Source organism: Capsicum annuum, chromosome 6 (assembly GCF_002878395.1).
Source record: "Capsicum annuum cultivar UCD-10X-F1 chromosome 6, UCD10Xv1.1, whole genome shotgun sequence".
Taxonomy (NCBI): Eukaryota; Viridiplantae; Streptophyta; class Magnoliopsida; order Solanales; family Solanaceae; genus Capsicum; species Capsicum annuum.
Window position 1 is genome coordinate 186,703,045 of NC_061116.1, and position 19,838 is coordinate 186,722,882.

The 19,838-nt window shown below is 34.0% G+C and overlaps 1 protein-coding gene and 1 non-coding gene across 2 annotated transcripts; one reads left to right on the forward strand and one right to left on the reverse strand.

The window, feature by feature from the left end:
- Nucleotides 1-2,739: 2,739 nt before the first annotated feature.
- TRNAW-CCA lies at nucleotides 2,740-2,811 on the forward strand. The gene has a single exon. It is a non-coding gene; the product is annotated as a tRNA-Trp (tRNA).
- A 1,759-nt stretch (nucleotides 2,812-4,570) lies between these two features.
- Nucleotides 4,571-10,738, reverse strand: LOC107872872 (syntaxin-22). The gene is made up of 7 exons (XM_016719522.2): nucleotides 10,156-10,738; nucleotides 7,385-7,478; nucleotides 7,038-7,177; nucleotides 6,778-6,852; nucleotides 5,744-5,901; nucleotides 5,569-5,669; nucleotides 4,571-4,922 (listed from the first exon to the last, which is right to left on the reverse strand). Exons 1-7 carry the CDS (start codon nucleotides 10,329-10,331, stop codon nucleotides 4,857-4,859), a joined length of 810 nt encoding a protein of 269 aa, XP_016575008.2. The 5' UTR covers nucleotides 10,332-10,738; the 3' UTR covers nucleotides 4,571-4,856.
- Between the last annotated feature and the right edge of the window lie 9,100 nt (nucleotides 10,739-19,838).

The window sequence follows — 19,838 nt, forward strand, 5'->3', positions numbered from 1 at the left end:
ACATCTCCTCATATATTCTGCTATTAATATTTTTACTGTTAATAAATCAAATTACATATAATGACAGCTTGTGCTATAAAGTTGATGCTTATTCCTCATTTTAGGCTTGCTGCTTAAGAACAACATTATTAAAAAGTAGCAATTCACTTTAAAAAAAAATCATACTTATTTAAATAATATAATAAATATGCATCGTATCTCATTTACAAATGAAAAGAACAAATCCAATTCAAATTTCATGAAATTGAATTACTATTTTCATGCAATATTTATGTAAGAAATAAATAAAAAAATATAAAGAATGATGATAATAAATATAAAAAAATAATATGAATCAAAATCAAATAAGAAGAAAAAAGTAGAAGTGGAAGAGGGTATGTTTATTGTAAATTTCAATCCTAAATAAGATAAAATTGTAATTGATTTATAATTATTAAATATTATGATTTCTTGCTTATATCAAATTACTAAGAAAACTTTACCTCAAAAAGGACACATTCAATGAGAGAAAAAAATGGCTACCATCAATCTTTACCGTTGACTTCTAGGATTTATGTAAAATAAAAAGTAAGAAATTAATGGTTAAAAGAGATGAAAAATATAAAATTCAAGACAAATAAAAAATAATCTAATATACCATTTATTTTCCGATCTTTTAATTGTACTCCAAAACAAAAACAAAACCAACATTCGATGTTATACTTTATTTTTCGAAAAAGTCGTGTGTTAACTAAACTAATTCTTTGTTAATCAAAAATAATTCAATACTTACCTTTTTTTTTCAATGGAGAAGTGTTTTATTATCAAAACAAAAGATAACCTAATAAAAAAATTATCAAAAAATTCAAAATCAATTGAGCTACTAATTTAGTTGCAAATAAGAAAGGATGTCTATAATGTAAAAATTTAATTATTGATGATGAAATTCTAGATTTCCACCTCTTTACCGACCCTTCTTCTTCTCCAATATTCAATACTCTTCCATTTGTTCCTCATTCAAGGGGTCATTTGGTTGGAAATAAGTTATTTCAGAATAATTAATTACTTCGGGATTAGTTATCCCACCACACTAAGACACAAATGGTGGGATAAGTAATCTCTTGACTAACTTATCTCATCAACTAAACATTGGATAAAATAATCTCACAGTTTATCCTAGAGTTATTATAATATATACGTCACACCAAATATTATAGTACCCCTTTAATTATTCCTCAATCAATAAATATTGAGGCATTTAACAATAACGGTTGTCGCATGAATCAATCAGTTGCAAAAATTTAAATACAAAAATCAAATTATTAATTTATTGCACCTCTATTAGTTATATGCAACTGTAATAATTTATGAAAATTAATTATATATATATACATTTACGGCTGAAAACCTTTTATAAATAAAGCAAATCCTAAACGTAATATAATTGTTTTTCATGATTACAATTGCTAATAGATTGTTGAATATTTTTTTTTACTTATTTTTCTTACCAGCTAAACCTAATATAATTATTTTACGTGATTACAATTAATAGGCTGTTGAATATTACTTTTCTTATTTTTCTCTTACCATATATTTTAGGACTCATTAATTTAAATATTATAAATATAATTATAATTAAATAATGAAAAGACTATTTTGTCAAAAGAAGAGACTTATAATGAAGGGCAAAAAGTGGGTTTTCACACTTTTAATATATTATAGATTACAGATATAGATATAGATGTTTGATCCAAAATATTACTTAAATAGAATTATAGAAAAAAAAATTCATATACGATAAATTTCTAATTCATTAGAAGTGTTAAGTATTATGGTATCAAATTATTTATAATAGTGTTGTTTTTTATTACTAAACAGATTATTTAAAAGTTAAGTATGGTATCAGATTATTTATGTCAGTGTTTTGTTTCTTACTATATAAATCACCTAATTCACAAAAATTTTCTAATAATAGTAATATGATATAATATAATATAATATAATACTTAAATAATAAAGATCCTCAAATCTAACATAAGTTTACTATGTATTTGTGTAGTATTTCGTGTCTCGAGCTGGGGGTCTATCGGAAACAACCTTTCTACTTCTTTAGAGGTAGAGGTATGGACTGCGTACATCTTACCCTCCCTAGACCTCACTATGTGGGAATACACTGGGTTTGTTGTTGTTGTAAATCTAACATAAGTACTACATAAAAAATCATTTTGCAGGAAAAGTTCCTATTTTTTTGTGGTAGTTTTTTTTTATATATTTTTAACCATGTTATATAGTAGTTCAAATAAGGAAGGATTTATTACATAAAGTTTAGTTGATTTAAAATTTTTAAATATTAAAAAAGTAATAAAAAAAATACTTTTGTCGGTTACAAAGACTTTTAATGAAGGACAAAAAGTCAAATCACCTTTTTAATCGTATTCACACTTTTAATATATTGTAGATAAACAGTGTAATTGTCCACCAAAAGAGGTTCAGATGAATCTCCTTGTACACACTTGACTCCAACCATATGTGTATATCTTGTGAAATTATACTAGATATGTTAGTTATTTTTTCTTGTATGGCCAACAAGGCAATATTGTAGCGTAATTTTTAGAAATTTGTTCTGAAATTAATGTATGCTATTACAATCAACAAGAAAGCCCCAGATTAGCTAGTTTTGATATCCATATTCCGGTGGCTAATTTTTCCAGCTTCAAGAGATCCCAACTTATAATTTAGAGAACTACACACAACAACGTGGGATCCGTGGCGCAATGGTAGCGCGTCTGACTCCAGATCAGAAGGTTGCGTGTTCGATTCACGTCGGGTTCAATACCCCCTATCATTTCGACTCCCCTCTTTTTTTTTTTTTTGTTTTGCTTTTCTGTTTTATTCTTTTGCAAAGATGGAAAATCCTGGAGGGTCGTATGGGTTGTGAACTAATTACACTGGGATCATAACTTAATAATTATTATTATTATTTATATATATATAAAAGAAAAATAGCGACAGAATTATTTAGTGGATACACTTTGACAAAATGGTCCTTGATAATCCATCAAAATCCCACTCCAGATTAACTTATGCCAACTACGTATCAACAGCATAGTACCAATTTGGTGTTCTGGTCAAACACTCTTTTAACTAGTTCAAGAAATGCTTAGATTTGTCCCTATATCATTTGACCATATGCGTCTGATATTAGGTGACCTACTAGAGCTGTAATTGGTACTGGTTACCTGCCTTATGGAAAGTTTTGCTCTTTTGGTTATCAATTCGTTTTTCTTTAAACAGCTGCTGCATTTACGTAAATAAGAAACCTCCATGGTTTCTAATAACAACGTGGAGTAACTACAATTGGATGCTGATGATATAACTCAGTTACATTTGGATGCTGGTTTCACTCTTTAGTTCTTGTATGGAACACTGATTGTTCACTGCCTCTCCATTCATATAATTTGTATGGTCCGATGCACATTTCCATAAAGCTCTACTAGTACTTCAGGACTCGTCATCAAATCCACACTTCGACAAGCCCTTCTCTCATAAATCAGATCTGCAAATCATCTGTAGCCGCTGTATAAAAATGAAAGTTCTATTGGTACGTAACACTCGTCATCAAATCTACACTTCGACAAGCTTTGAAGTAGGGGCATTTGTAGACATCTAAAATTTGTGGGACTCTTTAAGAAGAATCCAAATTCTATAGTACTAGGAGGTTACTTTATCTTAAATCTCGTTTATTTAAAGGGTAACATATTTCCTGAAACATGCATCTTGAATATCCCATAACATATTTCCTGAAACAGATATCCTGAATATCCCATATAAACTGATGGATATTTGTAAAAAGATCGAGATCTCCAGTATCCCACAAATTCAAAGATGAGTATTCGTAAACAAATCAAGATCTCCAGTATCCCTCTCCAGTATCCCACAAATTCAAAGATGGGTATTCGTAAACAAATCAAGATCTCCAGTATCCCACAAATTCACGGGATATTCACAAAGAGATCAACGATCTTCAAAGTCCCAATAAATTCATGAGATATTTATAAATCAACACACTTTTTTTTTATAATCAAATACATCAAGAAAATATATAAAACCTCCTTTCATGGAGATCAAATTCAATTGCTCCTATGTTCGAGAAATACGTCACTAACGGCTCTCGAATTTCGGAGAAATCCATATCAAATACTACGTTCGAGAAATACGCTACTGACAGCCCTCGAATTACAAAGAAAATCGAGAGAAAAATCAAGGAAGGAAAAAATTTGTAACCACCTCGTTTATCAATAAAATTGTTGTTTCTTCATATTTTTATTTGTGGTTGAAGTTTATTTTCATGAACCAAAATTTGTTAGTTTATTTTCATGAACCAAAATTTGTTGGAAACAAAGTCATCACTAAAATTTTGCAGATTATTTCGGAAGAAAACTAGAAATACTGAGCTACCACAAAGGATTCAGACAGGAAAACATAGAACAATTATCGACTCACCACACGAGCATCATAAAAAATAAAACATCATCATACACTGCTTTGTCAACAATAGAAATGCTGAAAGGGCAGGTAGAAACGAAAAGCCTTCAAAGAACCATTTTTTATTGACAAACCTGTTGTGGTGCCATTACAAAACAGCAATATACTTTGCAATCCAAACACCAAATTTACAATATTAAACACAAACTCTGCATCCCCCTCCCTCCACAGATGAAATACTTCATTTGACGGTATTTTTTTTCGAAATACCAAAGATTCGAAGCAGCACAATTTTACGCAGGTGGTTGAGCCTTCAAACTTCTTGAACCGCAAAGACATCTTCACTGCTGAACAGAGTTTAGGATCCTTTCCTATATCTCAGAATCTTCAGATCAGGCTGCAAGTACTATGATAACAATAAGGAGCACGATTCCAAAAATCACCAGGAGTAAGCAGGTCTGCAGAAAGTATATTGTGTCAGGAAATCATCTACAGACACAAAATAATTCAGTTCAAGGAATAAGGTGGAAGTATAATATGAAGTGCACAAAAGTGGGTGGAAAGCAGAATCACCAATTTGAATTCGCAAATAAGGAATGAGAATTACTTGACTAGTTATAATGAGAAAACGATGAAATTTCTATGTCAATCACCGTCTGAAAGGCCTTGTTCATTACAATCCTTTTCTACATCTAGCCATCAGAGAGTTCATAATTAAATTCCTCAAAAGGCCAAGAAACCTTAGTAAGTAAAGCACTTACTGCCTCCGTCCCAAAGGTAATGGCGGCGTAAAAATATGAGGGCAGACATTAATTATTGGTGTTAACTCAGGCATGTATTTGTTAACTTTTTATAAAATAAAACTACATACTCAGAGATACATTAATGGTACTGTAGATTGCAATATATTGGGTTGACCGGACTTTTCAACTATTTATAAAAAAAATCAAAATAAAGGAAAAACTATTTCATGCTCCAAATAAATAAGAGCATGCTAAAGTACAACATAAAAAGCATGCCAAACCAAGAATGTTGTCTTCAGGATCAAAAGTTTTTTTCTTCAAAGAGGTAAGGGATGCAAAGTGTGAAATGTGTCGGGCTTACCAGAGATGAATTTGATCTTTGAGTCTTTGCAGCTTTAGCAAGTTGTGATCTCCCTTGTGAAGTTGCATCATGAGAATTCTCAATGTTGGAACCAATATCATCTGAGAAATAATTGCAAACATCAAAATATGTTCCCCTTGATACCTGAATGTTAAGATGAAGGAGAGCGACTTACCAATCATAGTTCCTTGTTCATGAACAAGCACGGCAAGATCCTTGAAAATCTCATTCACTTCACCTATCTGTTGTTGTACTTCTTGTATTCCCTGATCTCGTTCCTCTATTATAGCTTCATTAAAGGAAATCTCATTGTCCAAAAGCAAAACCTCCTGTCTGCAGCACAGATACATGGAAGATCAAAGAGAAACTAAATATCAACAAGCCAAAAATTATAATATCAGACACATGTTTAAGAAGGTAAAATCATTGATCTTATATGGCACTTGCACCATAATAATACTTTCATCTGAGGTGCCTGAGATCAAAGAATTGCAACTACAGATGACAAAAAACTGGAAGTTCAAAACTGTAGTCATGCAAACAAATAACACGTCGGTGCCCTTCTAAGGTTAAATTACAGTTATCATCTTCTGACTTCCCTTAACTGATCTATGTGACAAATTAACCCCTTGTATTTTATAGATGGAGGAATAACTATCAACTACAGTTTGTTTTTTTTTTAAAAAAAAAGGACTAACTATAGCGTGTCTTCTCACAAAAGTATGAGCCCCATTCACATTCCAACTACAATTGATAACAAGATGGTATTTTGAACACATCACATTAACATCAATTTTGTGCTAAGAGCATTTTCAAAGGAGTAAGTTTGTTTCAGAGAAATCTCAGTTTGATTCAATCATATTTGACAGCTCTGCCGGAAAATTTACACAAATCTACACCATGTCGCACAAATGTAAATCACCAAAAATCCCAATCCCTAATCCCAAAGCTTGAAATACCATCTTATTTCTCCACGCACAATAAATTCCTCCATCTAATTTGCAGTTGACCATTAAGTCATCTTATCTTTACTCCAAATTTAATGGCCAATGTCATTCCTTGTGCATCAAGAAATTGACAATTTCATTCCTTGTGCATCAAGAAATTGACAGCAATCTTGCTGGTAATTTGCAGAAGTTAATTGATCAATCAGCACAACAATAAAGATTAAGAGCAAGCATAAAGAGTGCTAATATTAGCCTATTTTACCTTCTAGATTCCACAAGGAGAGCTCGCTGTTCTTGACCTTTATCTGAAGTGACACCTATCTCACCTTCTGTGTAACTGTTTACCAAAAGAGGATGAACTAGAAATGAGAGGTGACAAAAGAAAATGAAAGGTGCAAAGTTTTATTTGAGAATATCAAACAACAAGATAAAATCATTGAGACAACAGTTGCTTTTGATGTACTTCTTCACATTTCTAATTTGACTAAATGCAAATTCCAGTGAAGTATAACCATCACACACCTAGAAGGAAGAACTGCTTGGGAAATGAAAGGTGTATATGCTGTTTCCCTCTCAGCTGCAAGCCGTTGAGCTTTTTGAAACTCCTTCAATACAGCTTGAAAATCTTTAGCAAGTTTAGCATCGGTAATTTTCTTGCTAGCCTGTGAGTAAAAGAACGAATTCACAGTTATAAGCAAAAGGGAAAAGCGTAACAGAAGAAGTGCAAGAAAAAGACATAAGAGCGGCAAATGTTTAAAATATACATAATTCATCACGAGAAATGATGAATATATGTTTCACACACACATATCAATGTGCAACCCCATAAGACAAACACAGAGACAAGGAGAGCATTTTATGAAGCTTACACTGACTTCAGCTCGATGATCTGTTTCGCTGGCTTGCTTAAGTTTCGCAGAAGTATCTTTTACTAATTGCCCAATATGTAGCCTTGTCTTGTGCCTGCAGTTGAGAAAATGAGCACAAGTACCACACACATTTGAAATTCTTTTAATCTAGTGATACCCAACATGATCCAGACTTAAAAGGCAGTTGCCACCTTTCAACTCATCAACACCTTATAATTGTTGCTGCAGCATTAAGTTGAAATTACAAACATTGGACTGCAAAGCTAGAATTAGTTATCTGCTTAAGATATGACTTAACACACAATCTCAAATCCGCAAAGATCAATACATTGCATTAACCCACCACTGCTGCTTTTTCCTTGTCAGGAACCCATACTAAGTCTGCTATTCACCTGTGAATAAGGGCGAGGTACATTCACCCTGTTCAAGCTAAAGGCATTTGATAGGCAAACCTCGCAGAGCTATCCCACCTATTCATCAATAACCTAAATGATATTCTAAATAGAGACTGCTGGAACAAAAACTACCACCATACACGTATGCAAATGTGAAAAAATTAATATCAGCTAAAAGCAGCACAGTGCTTCTAAAGACATGTCTGGACTATGTTTCATACCATTTTTGGTGATCACTGGGTCATGCCATGATGAGAAAAAATTTCCAATGTAGCTGTGTACGAACAGTCTACATTGAAGGATAACAGGCCCTACTGAATTGCTATCCCTGCTTGCGTTTTCTGGTTTACTTGGATGGAGATAACAATAGAAGTTTAAGTGATAAGAGAGACAGCATTGAACACTAAACAGGTAAAAACTAGGTGTTTGAAAATCTGTACCTACGGTGTAGGAAGGCTCCTATGTCTGATTTTGAATCACTATTAGATCTCTTCTACTCCTTCAATATTTAGAAAGATGTTCCTCTTTCTGATGTACTTTTTTGGTTCATTCTTGGTACTTACTAAGAAAATTCTATACCTTTTATATATATAAGTTGATTATGGTAATCAAATCTTGTATAGCGAATTGTAACTATTACTTTTATTATTACCAAGGGAAATTCACTATTGCTGCTTAGAACCAACTGCTCAACTAGCACACTTTACATCAATGACGTGCATGTGCCACTTTTAGAGTAACATGATCCTTCATGCTTTTATGTTTCACGCATTACACATGTGATTGGACTCTTATAAGGCATATGCATTTCAACTCAAAACATATTCTCATACTATTTCCTTACACGAGGAAACATGCTTAGCATTCGTCCTGCAGTCGCACATTGTTTTTGTTTTTTGGATGAAAAAACAAGATACATGGTCCATCACTTCTTTTTAAAGTAAGTACATTATTCTCATATATAATGGTTCCCAGGTTTGTTTCCTGCGTTTTCCCTTCCAAATATCTCCCTCCACGATGTTTACTATTTCCGAAGCATACGAGATATTACTGTGTAAATTTTCCTATAAGACACTCCCATTTCACAGCAACGACAACAACAACAACAAGCCCAGTGTATTCCCACAAAGTGGGGTCTGGGGAGAGTAGAGTGTACGCAGTCCATACCGCTACCTCAGATGAAGTAGAGAGGCTGTTTCCGATAGACTCCCGGCTCAAGACAGATAACAAATATAACAAAACATAAAAGCAAACAACAAATAAGGGGTGGCAAACTGCTAGATAATAAAGAAAACAAGACACCCACAAAGTAATATTATAAACTTGCTATACGAAATCATAGACATCACCAAAACACCATGAATAAGAGGCTACAAGACACTAGAAGCACCAATACAAACCAAGCACTCTTACTTACTATTACGAACGTACTCCTACCTACTAGCCCTCTACCCTAAAATAGCATGTACGCTATTTTAGGCTAGTCTCGTTGAACTATATATTGTCAAGCATACTGCTGCCTCTCAGCTAAAAGGGGCAGCCCGGGGCACTGAGCTCTTGCTATGCGCAGAGTCCGCGGAAGAGCCCAACCACAAGGATCTATTGTACGCAGCCTCACCTTACATTTTTGCAAGGGGCTGTTTGCTGATAAATAAACTCATCATATGACACACATAAATTCCCAAAGTAGCCGATAGAGCCAAATAACCTGTTTAGCCAAGCTTTTGGGAGACCAAAAGTGCTTACTTTTTCCAAGAAAAAGAAAACTTAATTTTAAAAAAGTGGTGTGTTTGGCCAAGCTTTTGGGAGAAGATAAGTGCTTTTGGATAGTAGTAGAAACTTCTTTTGCGAAAAATACACTTAAAAGTACTTTTAAAAAGCTTGGACAAACACTAATTGTTGTTCAAAAGTAATTCTTAAATTTATTGGGCAATCATAAACTGCTTAAAAAGTACTTTCTTGAAAAACAATTTTGGAAAAACCTTCTTTTCAAAATAAGCTGATTCTAGAATTTCGGCCAAACATGCTCTAAATCACCATCAAACTAGCTGTTAAAATCTACACTTTTGACTAATCTCATCCCTAAAAAGAAACATATGATCACAACTGAAACACATTAATATCAAACATTTGTATCGAAATTTTCCCATAAGACATGACAATGCTCTATGTCTTTAAACAACAAGAACCAGCAGAATAAGCTCAAATCATATAAATCAAATCCTAATTTTATATTTTATTCACTATCAAAATTCTATCAAAATCATAAAATAAAACATAAAAAATTCAATGGTGGAATTAATCGAGTTGCGCAAAAACTGGCCCGAACACCACAATTATGAAAAAGAAAATGAACAAAATGTGGTAAAAACTCACAACTTGTCACGTAGCTCGGGGGTATCCTTAGGGGTACCTAGGGTATTAACGAGCCTCTGAAACGTCGATACGGCGGTATTGATCTGAAAAATACCCGAAGCCACAGCTTGGGTCGGGTCTTGCTTGCCGTTCATATAGCCCCGACGGGGACCCGATTCTAGATCTTGAAAGCTCATTTTTTTACCCCTAATTTTCGAGTTGTTACCAAAATTTAGCCCCAAAATCGAGAAATTCCAAAGGTAAAAGTAAAATGAAAACCCTAGAATTTGGGGGTTTGGAGAATTTGCAAGGAGGGAAGCTTATTAGATACTGTAATTATTATTGGTGGGTTAAAAAAGGTTGGAAAATTGCGCCAAGAAATAGAGAAATTTTGGGCGAAAATGAAGGAAGGAATTGAATAACAAAAAACAAATCCGAATAATTACTCCGTCCACCGTACATTTATTTAGGAAATTAAATATAAGATATACTACGTAGTTTATTTATTGTTTAATGAGAGAGATGAACTGGCGCGACACGTTTTCGTTACATTGCCCATTGGCCGTATCTAATTACACTCCTCATTTTAGATACTTCTATTTACAATTTGTTCTTTTAATTTTTGAGATACTATAAAAGAGTAAAAGTTTTTCAGATTAATTTCCTTTTCAAAATGTTATTAATTTTAAATAAGGTTTTATTAATTTAAAATTTAAAATACTTTTTCCATCTTCATGGACTCACTGACATACTTTTGAAGCTTTGACTTTGGAAAGTAACAAATGTGTGAATTAACTTTCACAACGATACTAAATATATCAGAATTTCAATTTGGAGTATGACATGATCAACTAGCATGAAGCGTATTCGTGAAGGTTTTAAACAGTCTGTAGAAAATATTAATTTAAATCGAAGAAATTAATTTTTCTATTATTTAAATAACACTACATTACTTAATGAATTACAATTACATTAATTTTTCTATTATTTAAATAACACTACATCACCAATTCGAATAATTCGAAGTTTTTTGATCTTTCTTTAAGTTAATTTCTTGTAGGCATGAAAGTAAGATAGAAATATGAGTTGTAATAAATATGTTTTCGTAAGGAATGAGTTGTATTGAACATCTTTATTTGAACACCTTAGAAATGACTTGAACATTATGGTTAAATAGGCACACTAAAAGAATTATAGAAAAGATAATTTAAAAATCTTTAGTATATTAATTTATAATTTTTCACATTTTATAAATATTAAAAAATCTAAAATTCGATAGTATATTCTTAGACTACCGAGGACTATATGAAATGAGTTCATTCTAATACGAATATTAATGAACAATCTTAAGACACACTAGAAAAATTATAGAAAAGATAATTTAAAAATCTTTAGTATATTAATTTATAATTTTTCACATTTTATAAACATTAAAAAATCTAAAATTTGATAGTATGTTCTTAAGACTACTGAGGACTATATGAGGACTATATGAAATGAGTTCACTCTAATACGGATATTAATGAACAATCTTAAGGCACACTAAAAAATTATAGAAAAGATAATTTAAAAATCTTTAGTATATTAATTTATAATTTTTCACATTTTATAAATATTAAAAAATCTAAGCTTTGATAGTATGTTCTTAAGACTACTGAGGACTAAATGAAATGAGTTCATTCTAATACGGATATTAATGAACAATCTTAAAATAAAGTAAGAACTTAAAAAGATTTTTAGGAAGTTGTTCTCTTGTCATCATTAACTAGCTAGTCACTTAAAAAAGGATATGCATCAAATCAGTTATTAAGTGATGAAAAGGATATAGAGTGAGAAGATCTGACTTCTCTCAAGAAAAAATTCTTCCATCCTTACTCAAAATTCATAACCAAATACATTTACCAAGACTGCCATCCAACATATCCGCCAGATCATATGATCTTGGATAAACCTAAACATGAGACACAAATAATGCTGAACTACCTAAATGTTATATCCCAGCAATAAACTTATGCATTTCCTATAAAGCAGTTAATCCCGCAAAGTAGTAACAATATGGACACAAATATGGGGTGTAATGATGATCAGAACCCAGACAGAATACAATTGACAAGAAAGGACACGACTAGATTACATAAGTCGTGGTCCTACTCGATTATAATTAAGTTGACCAAAATCAAAATCAATCATGAGTATCTTAAACAAAAACTTAAAGTGTTGTGGAAGCCCACTGAAGAGGTGATACTCATTGACTTAGGAAATAACTACTTTATTGTTAAATTCATGAAAGAAGAAAACATGGTCATAGCAACTCAAAAAGGGTCGTGGTTTATCAATAGAGCTTTTCTATCAATACGAAAATGGCACCCAAATTTTGTAGCATCCACAGCTATTGAAAGCTACTCAGCAATTTGGATTCACCTTCCGGAGTTACCAACAGAATACTACAACCACACAATACTGTCCAAAATAGGCATCAAACTCGGTAAGTTGGTTAAAATGGGGTAGATATGCCCGTATATGTGTCGAGGTTCTTTAGGGGTTCCGTTCAAATCACATATCTTCATAGGTAAACTAAAGCAAAAGATTATTTATGAAGGGGAGGATATACTTTGCACTAAATGCGGAATGATAGGACACATACTGACTACGTACCTTGTAACGCACCAGCCACCATAACAACCACTTCCAGAGAAAAAAGATGTACCTCACACACTTATGGAATGCATTAAACCCACAACAGACCAGGAATGGCAAGTTGTTACCTTCAATAGCTGCCAAAAACTAAAGCAAAAAAAAAGATAAGCAAATAGCGGAGAAAGGTAAGTTCATCTCTTCTAACTCTCTTCGAACATCTAATGAAGGCATTAATGTAAAAATTTTCAACGTGGATACTGGGAAGTACCTCAAAAAACAAGTCTATAATATACTACCAAAAATAAAAAGCTAACAATACCTCAAACATCCAATTTCAAATTCCCCAACAAGGATAATGGTCCTCCAGCCATCATTAACGATAAATCCATTTCCGTTTCAAATTCTTTTGACTACCCGAAACATGTAACACGCCTCCCAATACAGTCTTGGGGAAAGAAAAAGATGAGAAAGTTCGAAAATGTCCTTAAAGCAACAAAGAGTAAGCGACCCCTTGTCTAGGATGGCCCCTATGCACTACTAGGGAACAGTGAAAAATCACATCTTTTTCCTTCCGCCCCACTCTCTAATTATTCGATACCGTGTCATCAAAATATACACGTGCAAAAATCCGTGACCACAAAATCAATAAGCCAAAATAACACTTTTAGTGGAGCACTACATATTAAAGATACTATAAACAATATGCGAATTCCCAGTAGAACTCTACTAGATTTAGTAGAGAGGCCCACAAAATATCCTATCCACTCTTCTTCCAATGTCCAAGGAACTTCAAAATTAAATATAAATACCATCCCAGTGTCTTATAACTCTGCACCTCAAAAAGAACCTTCTATATATAAACATGTCAAGACGTCCTCACAGATCTCTTCATCGCAAAGCAAACCGAAGAAACCAAACAGCTTCAGTATCCATGAGTCCTCACGCTCCCAACTTTACCCAGATCTACCTTCCATCGGTGCACCTCTATTCGGTGCCAGGATTGTCGAAGAGCTCTGTTCCCATCTACTCCACCCCCGTAGCTTCGATCAATCAGAACCCGAATTCTTGGGTGGAGATGGCACTTCAAGGCCAAGCTCTAGTAATGTCGGCCTTCATAGAGAACAGAGAGGTAATGCTTCATCCATACTCTGGAGCTTCTAGATCATATTGCTTCGGAGGGAACGGGGCATGCGATAGAGCTGTACAATAGCTATCTTTGGATGCCGTTAGTGCTTCAGCCACCGCTCACCTATTATCGGTTCTAGCCCTCCTATTCTTCTACATACCCACCTGGAAACCCTAACAACGCCGATGCAGTAGACGCAGCAGCCTCCGATGATCCCAGTATCTCCGTCGTCTTTTCTAATTTATCGCAACTTTATGGACCTAGACCCACTATACCATCACTGGCAAATACAGGGATTAATGGGCGAGGTCCATGTGCCGAATCAGATAAGCCCTCTTGGCTCACAAAGACTATGCCAGTCCAAGTTCCAAACAATATAGCCTCATCTTCGTAGGTACCTCCAAGTAACCCCTTTTCTTATCCCAGACCTGTGAACACATCAACGCAGGAAATAGAGGAAGCGTTAGAGATAATGAGAGAAACAAGAACAAAAATAACAGTTTTAAAGGATATAAAAGTAATGGTATTCAACAATAAATATGCCAAGAAATTCATCCTTAGCTGTCTCCAAAATTTAATAAAGACATCCTTAGACATCCATCACCCATTCAATCCCCAAGTCGGGAACTATGTGTTAGTCATAAACCCGACATTGCTGAATCAATCTTCCTTCTTGACGAATTACTCAAGGGCAGTTCCATTGATCAACCCACTCCAACGAAAGAGAGCAATGAACTTGATCATATGAAACTGTAGAGGAGCAAATGGGCAAGATTTTAGAAGAAATTTTCGATCCTTAGTAGCCTGGCACAAGCCCCTATTTGTTGCCTTACTTGAAATAAAAATGTAGGACCATCTGCTCCTCCTCAATGATTTCCGTTTCAATAGAGTCATTGGAGTTCCTGCTGTGGGGAATGTCGGTGGGCTGCCAGTATTGTGGGATGATTCACTTCTTGAACTGGATGAAATTATGACCACTGATCAAGAAATACATGTTATTGTCAAGGTAAGACATTACAATGGCCCATGGTTATTTAGCTGTATTTATGCTAGCATATATAGATACAAACGCAGGATTTTATGGGAAAACCTAAAGCAAATTAAGGACACTTTTAAAGGTAAGTGGCTAGTAGGAGATGATTTCAATGAGGTCTTATCCAACTCTAAAAAAAAAGGAAGAAGGAAGATCGAACTCGTTCCTCTAATTTTTTAGATATGATTAATTATTGTGAATTCATTGACATAGGTTTTAAAGGAAGTAAGTATACTTGGCTAAATAAGAGATTCAAAAATCGTAGTTCCCTCATTTTAGAAAGACTCGATAGAATCCTTGCTACTAATGATTGGCTACTTGTATATTCTAATTCTCACGTGCTCCACTTACTTCGCAGACATTCGGACCATTGTCCACTCCTGTTAACTGTGTATGCTGATGACCCCAAAATGCATAAAAAATCTATAGAATAGAATGTGGAAAAGGCAACCAGATTTTGTTAATGTTATTACTCATGTGTGGGGTAATAACCCATTGCTCGAAAATGCTGTCAATTTTTTTGCACAGGAAGTTTCTGCATGGGCATGCACAAGGGTAGACAATATCTTTAAACGTAAGGCTAAGTTGCTTAGTAGAATCCAAGGTATCCAAAAATCTGATAATTACTACCATAACACCTTCCTTAGGAATTTAGAAAGAGACCTTATAGCAGAATTTAATCTAATCCTAAAAATGAAAACGGATTATTGAAAGTTAAAATTGAGGGTTAACTAGCTAAATGAGGGAGATGCGAACACCAAATTTTTCATACGACAAACCCTTATTAGAAGGAAAAAAATTGAATAATGACTCTAAGACTTGAAGATAATTCCGATGTACATGACCAAGCTAGTATTATTGCCCAAACTCATGAGTTTTTCAATAAAATTTTTAAATCAAACCACCAAAAATCCCTTAAAGTAAGTATCCCCAAAGGAAATATATGCCTATCTGAAATAGATAAGGCGGAGCTAGCAAGAATATCGACTGAGGCTGAAATTAAAATGGTGGTTTTCTCTTTTCAACCCTTTAAGGCCCCTGGCCCTGACGGGCTTCACCCTTATTTTTACCAAAAATACTGAGATATAATCTGCTAATCTATTTATAATTTCTGCTATCGAGTCTTCACAGAATCAAAAATTGATGAAAGTATAAACTGCACCCATGTTTGTCTTATTCCTAAAAGTGAGAATGCTCAGACCCTACAGAACTACATACCAATTAGTCTTTGTAACACTTCGTACAAAATTATTACCAAAATTATATCTAGGAGACTACGCCCTCTGATGGACAAGATTATAGTCCCATGTCAGACTAGTTTCCTGAAAAATTGACAAGCGGCTGACAACGCAATAATAGTTCAGGAAATTATTAGGCACTTTTAAAAAATAAAGGGTAAAATAGGGAATCTCATTATGAATTTAGACCTCGAAAAAGCTTTTGATAAACTAGAATGGTCATTTATCCATCATACCCTCTAATGCTTTAATTTTCCTACAAACATCATTAAGTTAATCATGTCTTGCATTTGTACAACCTTTATTGTTGTCCTAGTTAATGGAACCAGAACTGAGTTATTTAGTCCTTCTAGGGGTATCCGTCAGGGGGACCCTATGTCAGCGTACATCTTCATTCTTTGCATCAAAGTTCTGGCCCATAATATTAACCAGGACATTAACGCAGGTAGATGGGACCCAATAAGAATATCTAGGCATGAGCCTCTATTATCTCACCTTTTCTTTGCTAACGACCTGGTTCTTATGATTACTACAAATAGAGAAAGTTGTCTTAGGATTAATGATATGGTTACTAACTTTTTCCTCTGATCGGGTCAAAGCATTAATGCTGGGAAATCTAAGATCCTGTTCTCCAAAAATTGTGAGGACACTATGAGGAGAAATATTTATTCTATCTTTAACGTTGGCTTTTGTGAGAAATTTGATAAGTACCTAGGTTTTCCTATCTTTCACGCTAAGCCTAACAATAGAGACTACCAATTTATTCTACATAATCTGAAGAAGAAACTTGCGGGTTGGAAAACCAGATTTATGAATATTGCGGGTAGGACTACGCTTGCAAAAGCCTATCTAAATAGTATCCCTACCCACATAATGCAGTACAATAGATTGACGGGTGTCATAGAAAAATCTATTGATAAAATTCAACGTAACTTTATTTGGGGTACAACTGATGTTAAAAAGAAACTTCATGAAGTTCGTTGGGATACTCTAGTTAGACCTAAAGAAGTGGGTGGTTTGGGACTTTAAAAGACCTCCGTTAAAAACAACGCCCTTCATGCCAAGCTTGGTTGGAAAATTTTTACAAATCCTAAGTCATTGTGGGCCTCAATTTTAACCCATAAATATGCCAAGAATAGGGAAATCCAACCAACTACACAGGCTTATACCAAAATGAGTAGTAGTACTTGGAAGAATATAATCAAAGGGTGGAATGTGTGTGTGGAAAACATGAATTGGGATCTGGGGGATAGAACGAATATCAAATTCTGGAAAGATACTTGGTCGACCTTAAAAAAACCAATCATTAATCAAATCGACTACCCGCTAAATTTTGGGGAGAAGGACATTACGGTGTCTAACTTTATCAAAAAGGGTATTTGGGATTTTGGTCTGTTAGTTTACGCAACTAACATTTATGCAACCTTTATTCTAGACAAAATATGATTGATGGACAAACCTAAATGCTCCCTAGTCACAAATGGTAAGTTCTTAACGTTTAATGCCTATCAATACCTACTGGGTAAAGAAAATCAGAGTATTTATTCTTTAGAAAATTTCAAATGGATATGGAAGTTATAGTGTGCTACTAAAATTAAGTTTTTCATATGGTTAGTTTACCATAATAGACTCTCTACTGCCTCCCTTTTAAATTAAGTTGGCATGCGTGTTAGTGCTCTTTGCATGCATTGCCAGCAAACTAAAACAATAGACCATATCTTTCGAAAATGTCCTAGTACCTTAGCCTTTTGAGAGGTTAATAATATGATGCCTACTATTGGTAGCCACCAGTCTTTACCTATGAAAGAATGGCTAGTTCAATGTAGTAGGATAAAACATTTAAAACTGGTAAATACTTAACTTGGAGTGAAGCTTTTTCGTTTTACCTTTGGGGTATTTAGTTGTCCAGAAATGATAATCTTTTTAATAATAAAAGGAACCCTATCCCTGTTAACCAAGCGCTAAAAAGGGCTATTGAGTTTAAATTACTAGCAGGTAAAACTAGACCAACTACAAAGACCTCCACATAGACTCCTTGCTGGACTCCTCCTGAAGAGGGGTTGAAACTTAATGTTGATGGTTCCTTTGATTATAATACTAACGTTGGAGGGGTTGGGGGATTACTTAGGGATCAGGGAGTGGATTTGCGACTTTACTGCAAATTTACCGCAAACTCTCCACTGCACACAGAAACTTTAGCTTTGTACTTGGGACTAAAAATGGCAAAAAAGGAATAATGTCATAAACTAATTATAGCTATTGATTCTGCTATGCTAGTATCAGCTCTTAATGATGCAGGGGTACCTGACAATAATTTACTTGTTATGTGCAGGGATCTTCTTCAGGAGTTGGGGAACACGCTGATACGCCATGAAGATAAGAGATCTAACGGAGCGGCAGATACCTTAGCTAAAGAAGGAAGGAAGAAAAAAGTACCTCATTTTTTTGAAGAATGGGCTGTTCCACATTTGTTTATTCATAAGGCTATTACAATAAACAGAAGGAACTTCTTTTGTTAGGCAGTCTACTTAAACTCTTGTATAGTGTCGACGAATATGTACCCTTTTGCTAGGCATTGTTTGCCAGATCTCTCCACTATGTACAATATTAATAGTTTAGATGCAGACCCACTAGGGTCATATCCGCCACTATGTACTACTTATGATGCATATTAAGTAATGAATAAATCATTTTCAACCAAAAAAAAAAAACTAGCTAGTCACTTGAAAAAAATATAGTGGAAAGGGTTAAATATGCTCCTAAATTTTGCGAAAATGTTCACATATACCTTTCGTTAAAAGTTTGGTTTACCAATATCCTTTTCGTCCAAGTTTTGGTCCACATATACCCCTGTTATCAAGTTTTAAGCCATAGATACCCCTGTTATCAAGTTTTGGACCATATATACCCCTGGCGTCATTAATTATTTTGTCGAAATTTCCCAGCCCCCTCCCTTTTTTTCTTAAGAAATTATATTTGCCACATCACTTTTTTATTGTCACATCACATATAATTAAATTCACACCTTCTTCTACACATTAAACATCTGTCAAATGTTCTTATCTACCTCACAATCTCTTTGAATTTTCTCTAATTTACCAAAACTCCTTTGCTGTATTGTCAGATTCTTGCGTAACCGGTCCTCTCATACATAGATACTTATAAAAGATATTCTCTTAATTGACAACTTACTTTAGCTGTCTCTATATGGACTGCCTCTTTTACACTTTTACATCCGAATTTCACACTTGGGCTTTCCTTATTCTTCTTATTCTTGATGTTGGAATTGATGGTGGTACAAAAGATGGAGTCGGTCGATGATACTAAAATAATTTGCAGTTGGTAAGTACTTTAATTCTTGATTTTTATCGCAATTGTGCATTGAGTTATTATGAGGTGTTCTTGACCTGTTTTCATTTTTTACTTGATGATTCTTTGGGTTATGCAAGAATCAAAAAATACAACAAAGGAATTTTGACAAATTAGAGAAAATTCAAAGAAATTGTGAGGTAGATGAAAGCATTTGATGGACGGTTAATGTGTACAAGAAGGGGTGAGTTTAATTATATGTGATATGACAATTAAAAAGTTATGTGAAAAATATGATTTCGTAAAAAAAAGAAGGAAAAAAGGGGTTAAAAAATTTTAGCAAAGCAATTAACGACAACAA